This window comes from Corapipo altera, unplaced genomic scaffold, assembly GCF_003945725.1.
Source record: "Corapipo altera isolate COAL_440 unplaced genomic scaffold, ASM394572v1 46, whole genome shotgun sequence".
In the NCBI taxonomy this organism is placed as follows: domain Eukaryota; kingdom Metazoa; phylum Chordata; class Aves; order Passeriformes; family Pipridae; genus Corapipo; species Corapipo altera.
Window position 1 is genome coordinate 8,548,669 of NW_020884883.1, and position 10,612 is coordinate 8,559,280.

Below are 10,612 nucleotides of genomic sequence, written 5' to 3' on the forward strand. Positions count from 1 at the left end.
GGCTGTGAGCTGTGCCTGGTGGGAAGGAGCTTTGCCATGCTGGCACTGAGGTTTTTGTACCACAACAGCAGTACCTGGGACAGAGGATGTTGCAGAGCTCCATCTGCAGCTGATTTCAGAGCCTGGGTGGAGGTGGGTGCTGGGACACAAGGGTAGGCAGTCTGGAGAGAAACGTGTAAACAGTTGATTGCACAACACCCCACACCTGCCTGCCTCACCCAACTGCCCCAGGCTGCTCTTACTTCCACCTGAGTGTTTGAATTCCTGTGAACAAAGAAGGTGAGAAATTAACTCAAGTTTGGGGTTGCTTTTTTTATAAACACACTACTCAGAAGTAGTGGCCAGAAGTCATGAGAGCAGAACATCCTTTCACACAACCAAAGAGAGGGCACAAGCCAGCTGGCAACCCTGGTGAGATGCTGAGTACCTCAAAGCAGGGCAGCAGCCTACTGCCTTGAACCCAGCTCTGGCAAAGAAGTTGCTAGTCCTAAAGGCAGTTGCATCGTGGTGGAGGATGCACATGAAGGAGGAACAAATGCAATTGAATTAAACTGCTGCAATAAGAAAATTCAGCGTGGACACTCATTTCCGAAAACCAGCAGTACAGAGTTGCAAAATGCTTCCTCACAGACCCTCTCCATGCTCTCCCTGGTGTTTCTCTCCTTGCAGAGCCATTGTCCCCGGGGCAGGGCTTTGATCCCCTGCTCTGGGCTTCTGGGAACAGCAGCTGAACCACAGAGATAGCACAGCCCTTGCAATGTGACAGCCCTTGGCCACAGCCTAGGGTGGTGGCTCTGGGGTCCTTTATTGGGGTGGGAGGATAAATGAGTTTGGCTGGGGTGGGGAGGGTGCTGCTGCAGCTCTCTGACAACTCTCCTAGCAGCTGTAGAGGTGGCATGAGATAAGAGGGTGTTACATGGACACTGGTGAGCTGTTTGGGAGCTGCCTGGTGTTCCTGCCCCTAGCCTCTGCTTCCTGGGACAGAGCAGGATCATGTCTGTGCCTGTTCAGGCTGCCTACTAGGATGGGGTTTTGTGGTTCTCACTCTCCAGAGATGGAGATGTGTATTTAGATATGTATATTGGGATGTATATTCAGCACAGAAGGTCCCACAGAACATCTCCTGAGTGGGGGCCTGCACTAGTCGAAGGTCCTAAATAGGACCAATAAAAGTCATAAGTCTAATCTCTCTCTCAGAAATTTTGGCCATTTCTGATAAGTTGCAGCTGAGGAGAGCTTAGAGCCAAATTTGTGACCTTGACATTGACCTGCTGAAATGAATAAATAATCAATTTGAATTTACAGTGTTAAAAGTGATGGTGGAGGGGAGTACTCTCATTTTTCTTCCAAATCCACTCATTACAGCAGTAAATTTAACACAGTACCATTATACAGTTCTGCTGCTCTCCTGCTCCTCTCTTCCAGCCAAGCACAGTGCAAAGCTGGGACAAATAACTCGTATGATCAGATGACAGTGACCACTCGGACTCATCCAAGGCCACCGTACACCCCACATAACAGAAGAGCCTCCAAGTCTCATGGAGCTCCCGGTTTCATTAAAATTGCTTCAGGGAAAACATTTTAGTTGACAGAAACAGATCGTTTGTGGAGTTGGATGAGGAAAACTATGTTGTTCAAAAAAGGCAAATTAATTAATATGAAATAAATGCTGACTTTTTAAAGATTGTGAATATTTCCCTCTTCTTCATACCTGTGTTCTCCCTTCCCTGTGCTATTTATTTAAAACGTGGAACCAGGTGGCACACGGAGTCAGTTTCTCCAGGAAGCCAATTTCTACCTCCAAATGTAGGACTGTGGCATCTGTATGTATCCAAACGCAGGGATCAGTGTTGAAAGCGAGTATGAATAGGTAGGTAGGAGGGACCAGAGAAAAGGGGAGAGCAAGGTAGAGGCAGGGACAACGTGATATTTCCAAGACCTGCACCCCAAAACCAGGTTATAGCTGTTCCCGTATCCGGAAATGAGTTTTGGATTTTGCGAAAGCCCCCGAATCATTCCCAAACTGCGAGACGCAGAACTCACATCCGGACCTCTCTTCCCAAGCGCGAGGGGACGGGGAGAGGGGGCGGGGCCTCCTCGCGCTCTCTCCCGCCTTTTCCGCGCGCCGCTGGCGCCAAAGCGGAGGGCGGGTCTCTTCCTCCCGCCACGGCCGGCACAAAGAAGGGCGGGGCCCCGCCCGGCTTGCCAGCCAATGGGAGCGTGGGGGCGGGCTGTGGTGGGCGTTACGAAGGCTGTGATTGGCCATCCTGCCGTTCTGGCGCCAAGTTCGAAGGGGATATAAAGGGGCGGCGCGAGAAATTCTATTTCCTGCCGCTCATCCCGCCACTGCTGCGGCTGCTTCACCCTCATCCTCAGCCATGCTGTCCGCCCGCGCCCCGCTCGCCGCCCGCCACGACCAGCCCCAGCTGTCGCCCAAGAAGGGCCAGTCTCCTGTGAAGAGCCTGTCGCCCATGAAGGGCCTGGCGCTGAGCGACAAGGAGAACACGGTGAGCTCCCGCCTGCCCTCCCGCTGTCCCCGCCCGGTAGCGCCGCAGCGCGCTCACCCTGCCCCTCTCTCCCTGCAGCCCCCCGCGCTCAGCAGCGCCCGCGTCCTGGCCAGCAAGACGGCCCGCAAGATCTTCCAGGAGGGCGACTGGAAAGCGGTGAGTGTGGAACGCCCGGGCACGGCACCGCGCCCGCCCTTCTCCCCTTGCCCGGGGGCTCCTGCAACCCCTGCTCCGCTCTCACTTCCAGTCGGTGGTTTCTCCTTTCTCGGAGATGTCAGAAATTACACCGAATGTTTTGAGTTGGAAGGAACACAAAGGATCATCAAGTCTAGCTCTTTAAATAAATACGGGGATCGAACCCACAACCTCGGTGTTATCAGCACCACGATCTAACCAGTTGAGCTAATCTCAGGTTCTGTCCCCGCCGGGGGCTGCACCTCCCTTTCCCCCTCCCTCACAGGGGTCTCTTTCCACTCCTTTCCCTCTCCCTCACAGGAGTCTCTTTCCCTCCTCTTTCCCTCTCCCTCACAGGGGTCTCTTTCCCCTCCTTTCCCTCTCCCTCACGGGGGTCTCTTCCCCTCCCCCTCCTCCTTCTCCCTCACGGGGGTCTCTTCCCCTGCCCTTTCCCTCTCCCTCACGGGGGTCTCCTCAGAGGCTGCCGCCCTCAGTTTCCCTCCCAAGTCCTGCTCCGCCCCAGGCCCCCGGAGCAGCCCCGAGCCGAGCCCGAGCCGCTCTCTCGCCGCTCCAGGTGCCGCGGGGTGCGGAGGAGGAGGAGCCGCTGCTGCGGGAGAACCCCCGCCGGTTCGTCATCTTCCCAATCCAGTACCACGACATCTGGCAGATGTACAAGAAGGCCGAGGCCTCCTTCTGGACAGCGGAGGAGGTGAGGGGCGGGCGGACACGGCCGCTCCCGCCTGCAGCCCCGGGGCGGAGCGCGGGGCGGCCCCGGCACTCGGGTCCGGCCTCCCCCCTGAGGCACCGTTTCTTATCTCTCCTGGCAATGTCTTAGGTGGACCTTTCCAAAGACATCCAGCACTGGGAGTCCCTGAAGCCTGAGGAGAAGTACTTCATTTCTCACGTCCTTGCCTTCTTTGCTGCCAGTGATGGCATTGTCAATGAGAACTTGGTGAGTGTACAGAAACAGTCCTGACAGGAATACCACTTTGGGAAGATAACCAGATAACTCCATGTTCAGCACTTGCTCTGGGTGATCCAGGTCGTTTGCTGGATCATGGGAGTGTCACAGCATTATGATATATAGTGCTGTCCTATGTTAATTTGCAAATTGGAGTTGGTTTTGTAATCCAGGAGTTTGCCCACTCCCCATGGGGCCCTGAGTGCTGCCTTACAGTAACACTTGCCTGGTTCAGAGCCCGTGTTCTGCTTCCACCCTCTCAGTGCTCTTCTCCCTAGTAAGGGATAAGTAAAACAAAGACATTTTTCCATTTCTCTTGGGACCAAAGAATGCCTCACAACTTGGAGCTGTGAGGGGTTACTGCTCTGCATATTACTGTTAATGATCCACATGTCTGGAATTAATCTGAAGGTTTTGTGAGCTAACCAAGAACTGGTCTACACAGCATCAGTGCCTCAAACCTGCAGCTTATAAATGCTTATGCAAACACTCATTTATTTCCTCTAGGTGGAGCGGTTCAGTCAAGAAGTACAAGTCACAGAAGCTCGTTGTTTCTATGGCTTCCAGATTGCCATGGAAAATATACATTCAGAAATGTACAGTCTTCTTATTGACACCTACATTAAGGATTCTAGAGAGAGGTTTGTGTTGCTTGATGATGAAAAGTTCAAAACTTGCTAAATATTCAGATTTAAATGCTGCGTATCAGTCGTTCTCTGACTTTCAGGCTAATTTTAGGGTGTAAACTAGACTTATATAAAATACCACTGCTGCTTAAGAGCAGTTTTACTTCAGAATATCTTTTTAGTCTCAAGTGCAAGAACATGCTTAGGTTAAGAGCGAAACTGAAACCACTCAATACTGAAATGTAGGAATGAAACTACGTTAAAGGTGGAGCATTCAAATAAGGGGAGTATGTTAAACTACAGTAAGTGCTCATGTGGAGGACCCCTGCACCTAGTAGGTAGCTATGTAGGAAAGTTTCTCTGAGAATGCTATCCCTTCTATTAAAATATTATTTCTAAACCTCAGTGCATTTATTGAACAGCTAAACACTTAAACATAACAAGTGCTGCTCTTACCACACTATTTTGCTTGGGGGAAGAAAGGCATGTTGCATTTGCTGAAGAGTAGCCTTTGGTCTTGATTACAAGTAAAATGATACTGTAAAATTTTTATAATGAGATTACTCAATTAAAAAATTGTGTCTTAAGACTAATAGTTTGGAGCAGTCCAGGCTGTTGTTCTGGTGTTGTCAAATCAGCACCCTGTCGTGTGTTGATGACATGACATCAACACCAATGTCATGTGGTATTGCAGTACTATTTGCAGTTTAGATATATTGCTACTACTTGAAAATTTGGCCATGTCATTTCTACTCTTGAGATGCTAAATTCCAGCAAGAATTCCTTGCATGAGAGGCCTGGTGCCTTGACACTGGAAAGTGGAGCCTGGTTAATCTGTAGTTTTTGAAAGCTTCATTCAAGTGCAACAGTGTGAAACAGTCTCCCCTTGATATGGTCACGGGAATTCACGTGAACTGGTGTTGATGTGATGGGTAGGTGAAGAAAAGGTAGTTAATTGGATCAAATAAAGCTAGATTTGTGCCAAGTAAGATGGGGAAGGAGGAGGATGAAGGTGCAGAGAATGTTTGAGTGATCAGATTGTTCATGGCAGTGAATGCTGATTCTACTGGTTGTGCCTATGTCCATCCTAATGAGTTTTATCTTTCTCAGGGAATTTCTTTTTAATGCTATTGAAACATTACCATGTGTTAAAAAGAAGGCTGACTGGGCCATGTGCTGGATTGGGGACAAGAAAGCAACATATGGTGAGTTCATCTATTGGAAGCAAAGTGAAATTCCTTCCCTAAAGATGGAGGAACCACCGTTTCTCCAGACTTCACAATTCATAGGGATGGATTATTGTTGTCACAGGGAGAGTCCATGCTCTCCAGTATAAGATAGCGATAAAATTCTGGAAATGAAGAAACTACTTCATCTTCAAATGAGCTACTGACAGGAATTTTTGTAAAATTGCTGGCATTGTGATTAGTAAGGTCACGTGGCAATCATCATATGCCTGACTATATGATCAAATTGTAAATTGCTGTTACATCTAGAACTGCACTGGCCATCTGTAGCCAGCAGATGTGTCTGGTTGGAGGCTGTAGCTCCTTAGCCTTGCTAATTGCTGCTGTCTTACTTGAAAGGTGAGATGAGATGGTACAGATCATTATTTCACTAGCATTAAAGCATTCTTCATGGCCAAGGTTCCTTACTTAGTCAAAGATGAACAGACACTGGCTTAAATCAGCTGCCAAAATGACTGCTTTTTCAGTGAGCTGTCTGGAAAAGGGTGATATTGATGGTTAACCCAGGGGGAAGGAGCCTTGGCTTCAGCTACTTAGTAGCCACTCTGTTTAGTTCTTACTTCCACTCATATTTGTTTTGTTTAATGACTAGAAATCCTTACTGTAATAGTTTTTAGGACAGGCCATAGCTCACTTAAGCAGAAGCAAATTCATTCACCTTGCAGGATGCAGTTCATTGGTCTATTTGCAACTTCTGGGTATTTATTAATCCTGCTAAGTTTTCTGTGAGTAAATATTGCTATCAATCTTCTCTTAACAGGAGAACGTGTAGTAGCTTTTGCAGCTGTGGAAGGAATCTTCTTTTCTGGCTCGTTTGCATCAATTTTTTGGCTGAAGAAAAGAGGATTAATGCCTGGACTCACTTTTTCTAATGAACTCATCAGTAGAGATGAGGTATGAGTCAAATTCTAGCAGTTTAAGATCGTAATGTGCCACAATATCTCAAAGGAATGATACTCAACTGGAGTATATTTACAAACAGTAAGGCTCACTGAAGTGTGCAAACGTGTCATTGTCAATCTTGCAGCAGGGAATGAATGAACTTGACATTTTACTTCCTCTAAAGTAGTTTAGGTGTTCTCACCAACTCTTGCAGTTGTTGCACCTGAGCAGGTGCAGCTCATACTGGTTGAACTTGCTCGTGTGATGCCTTCTGGTGAGGCAGAAAGTTGTCTGTGGGGAACACTAAATAATGTGGCAAGGGCAAAGGTGATGCCACTTACTCTGTTCCTGAAATAATTTTCTGAAACTTCCTTCCAGGGTTTGCACTGTGATTTTGCCTGCCTCATGTTCAAGCACTTGATACACAAACCGTCAGAGGAGAGAGTAAGGGAAATCATCATGAATGCTGTTCTCATAGAGCAGGTAATTGTCTGCCCCTTGTTTAGAAACTTGATTGCAATTAAACAAAGCTGGAAAGCTGTTGGGCATAAAATTAACTTGGCTAGCGCAGAGTACATGCCAGTGCTGTATGTGAAATGCTTGTTATCTGCAGGAATTCTTGACGGAGGCACTGCCTGTGAAGCTGATCGGCATGAACTGCACTTTAATGAAACAGTACATAGAGTTTGTGGCAGACCGGCTGATGTTGGAACTGGGATTTAACAAGGTAATGCTCTAATCCATAATACACAGAATATTTCATGGGGGAAAGGTAATATTAAGTTTAATTTCCTTCAGAAATCCAAATTGGCTGCAGCAATATTAGTTTAACTTGTAAAATCATTGAGCAGTCCTGCTGCTAGGTCCTATGTGGAGACCCACAGAAGGAAGAGCAAAAGGGTGCTATGGAAAAAGAGTGTTATGAGTAGCTGTGCTTCTGTCAGCTGCAGCTAAAACACAGGAACAAATATGGTAGAGAAGGCTTGGGGCAGAGATTTTTGTTTACTACATAGTGAGCTTGTTGATGCTGCCATTAGACTCCTTCCAGCTGGTCTGTAATGCTCTTGCATGCTCAAGATGTGAGCATCAGCAGTGACTATAGAATTGCTTCTGTGTTTCAGATATACAAAGCAGAGAATCCTTTTGACTTCATGGAGAACATCTCTTTGGAAGGCAAGACCAATTTCTTTGAGAAGCGAGTAGGTGAATATCAGAGGATGGGAGTCATGTCAAAGCCCACAGACAACTCTTTCACCCTGGATGCAGAATTTTAAATGAACTGAGACCATATGCATTAATGTACATAACACCCTGTTTGCAGGGAATCATTCAATATATTGAGTCACAGTGTGACTTGATTTCAGTACTAAAATCCCATTCTTGTAAAGTATGGTGATATTGGTATATTTTAGGAGGCTGGTGTAGCTCCAACAGTAAAATCCCTTTTAGACTTTGCCAATGGTGTTAGTGCATAGAATGTTTAGATGTATCTTACAGTACATGCTATTCCATTTCATGAAAGATACAGACACTTCATTCTGCAAGATGGGAGGTTGTGGGCACTGACCCCTGGCTTCTGTTCTCATAAACAAAGGAACTGTTGTAAATTTGTCAAATAGTCTGTAGAAAATTCTGGAGGCAACTACATGATCTCACTGCTTTCTTAGCAGGTTTTAAGTTTACCTTTTTTACTATTGTTTTAATAGTTTGTACATAAACTTGGCACTTTAATGTGTAAAATAAACAACTGTCTTGTAATACTCAACAATAGTAAAATGCAAGTAAAAATCTTTTTTCATGACTTGTGCTTCTTTCCTTCTTGGTGCTGTAAATCAAACTATCTTGAAATATATTGAAGAACAGGAAAACACTTGGTATGGAAGGTAAAGAACTAAGTTGGATATTCTGGGTACTGAAAAATTAGATGCAGCTGGCTTCTGGACTTGATTTCTTTAATATCTGGGAACAGTATTTCATGTAATGAAGAGGTGGTTGGATTGAGTGTTGTACTGGCTTCAGTGCTTCAATGGGCCAAGCTGTGTGCTGATTTCCCTCTGAATTGCAGACTTTGTGAGGAAATGCAAGTTCTGCAGGAAATTGCTGCTTAGTCATGTGGTTGTTAGATGTCAAGTGAAGTTGTGCTTAGCTCTGACTTTCAGATAGACTGCACTTAACAGATGATGTTTCAGGGTAAATTCAGCTAGTTCAGGCAGGGGCAGCATTTAAGCTTCATCATTCAATATTTAATATATAACAGTGAAAACTGCTACAGCCTGGTTACTCCCACAGTAAACACAGCAATAAGAGTGAGTATGCTTAATATAACTGGTGTAAGGTATGTGGTCTGTGAAGAAGGTCTCCATGATCTCAGAGTTCCTGCAAATGATCTGCAGTGAGATTAAATGACAGTGGGATAGACTAAAATTGGCTCCTGCCTTGCTGTACAGTAGTTTATCCATGATCTAATCTAACATCCAGCAAGGACTGTTCTGCAAGTTTGCCTTTCTTTACTCAAGCATAGTTGATGTGAATAAAAAACTTTACAAAACTCGAAGCATTTTCTTCATAGGAAAGGATTCTGGAGCTTTTCTTGCTGCTCAAGTGCTCCCTGTTTTAAAGCACAGTAGTTGTGATGCTTCTTGGAGAGGTGCTGCCTTGGTATAAAATTAGCTGCCTTGCTGGTCTTTTCTTCTTTCCTTTTGATTGCACTAAGGGTGATGGTGTGTGACTGTTCTTCCCCCAAGACTGAAGCTAGCAGGATGCACATGCTTGCAAGGTTATCCTAGGGAGAAAACCCCCCCATAAATAATTAAAAAATCCCAAGCCCCAAAGTCTGGAATTCAAAGTAGAAGATACAGGACTGTTAACAGACAAGGGCATTCTCTAATAATATCCTTGCAGCAGCAATGTTGGTAACAGGTCAGTGATTCCAGTGGTCTGAGAATAATGTATTAGGAACTGGAATAGGGATGTGCTAAATTGGATAGCCAGTCACATTATTTTGAAGCATTGAAACTTAATGCTTGTTTCCGCTTAAATATCAGCAGCATTTTGTTCTGAGCAAATTGTGCTTTGTGCTTTTTCTTGGCTTGCCTTAGCAGTGAAAGCTTTGATCAAATTAGGTGATACAAAGCATCAGAACTCAGGGTGTTAAGGGGATGTTGCCTAGAGCACAAATGAGGCAGTAATAAAATACTGAATTTAGTTTGGACACAACTGATCTAGCAGCATTCAATTTATTTTCAAATCTGATAATTTATATACTTTGGTGATGTAGAAAAAGAGTAAGACTTTTGACCTATGAGTAGGGTCTACCTATGTTGTAGCAATCTCTTCCCGTTTGATTCTTAGTATATGCCAAGGATCAATACATAGAAACAATTAGGGCAGAAAGCTTTAATCTTCTAATCCTTGGAGGTAGGAACTGAAACTGTATTTTCAACATAATATAGGAGGAATGCTTGGAATGGATGTGTGATGGCCAAGTAATAGTTTATAATTGGAGGTAGGAGGAATGTCCCTTTTAGCCAAGCATTGCTCTTATGGGGTAATAGATATTGCAGTTGTGGACACATTAGAGACAGATTAGACAGGAAATAGAAGTGATTCAACAAGAGAACTAGACTTGCTGTGGCTGCTGTTAATCTTATCCTCATGCTGCTGGTGTCTAAATGCCTACTTAGTTTTGGTACATGTACTCACTATAATGCAAGTCAGTTTTTCATGTACAGTCTGGAGAAAAGCTATGCATCTGGTCCCACCTATTTTAGTTCTCCATTCTCACAAGGATTTAAATGTCTTGCTGTTGCTTGAACAGATTGTGTCCAAGTCTTGATGAAATATGTGTTTAGTGAAAATGGATTACTTTCCAATTTGACTGAGATACCAGTTGTTTTGACACTTGATCCTCTTAAGCATTAAGGAGATAAGTCTTTTATTTCTTTCCAAAAAATAAATTAATACTCCCCAAAATAAGTTTCAATAAAGATTTATCTGACCCTTTGGAATATGTTTTGGAATGGAGTTTGGAGAACCTGGAGAGATTTGAAGTGATGAAAATGCAGATGTTTTTATCCATGTGTGAACGGCTGCCTGGTAGGGGCTCTGCCACAGTAATTGCCATAAGTGGGAAATGATTAGGCTGGTAGAGGAAAAAATACTGAGGGGTAAGTAAAACTGGATGTATTTGGTGATGCAGTGCAAGTAAAACTGGAT

The 10,612-nt window shown here is 45.0% G+C and overlaps 1 protein-coding gene across 1 annotated transcript; it reads left to right on the top strand.

Annotated features, from left to right (window-relative positions):
• Positions 1 to 2,258: 2,258 nt before the first annotated feature.
• RRM2 (ribonucleotide reductase regulatory subunit M2) lies at positions 2,259 to 7,769 on the top strand. Its single transcript, XM_027641057.1, has 10 exons — positions 2,259 to 2,507; positions 2,586 to 2,663; positions 3,256 to 3,390; positions 3,517 to 3,633; positions 4,150 to 4,283; positions 5,379 to 5,473; positions 6,276 to 6,409; positions 6,776 to 6,880; positions 7,011 to 7,124; positions 7,519 to 7,769. The coding sequence occupies exons 1-10, from the start codon at positions 2,379 to 2,381 to the stop codon at positions 7,669 to 7,671; spliced, it is 1,194 nt and encodes a 397-aa protein (XP_027496858.1). The 5' UTR covers positions 2,259 to 2,378; the 3' UTR covers positions 7,672 to 7,769.
• The last annotated feature ends 2,843 nt before the right edge of the window (positions 7,770 to 10,612 follow it).

Bases quoted from the DNA above. Each gene is read 5' to 3' on its own strand.
- RRM2 (XM_027641057.1), top strand. From the start codon at position 2,379: ATGCTGTCCGCCCGCGCCCCGCTCGCCGCCCGCCACGACCAGCCCCAG. The intron at 3,391-3,516 runs GTGAGGGGCGGG...GCAATGTCTTAG, and splicing joins CCTTCTGGACAGCGGAGGAG to GTGGACCTTTCCAAAGACAT. The intron at 6,881-7,010 runs GTAATTGTCTGC...TGTTATCTGCAG, and splicing joins ATGCTGTTCTCATAGAGCAG to GAATTCTTGACGGAGGCACT.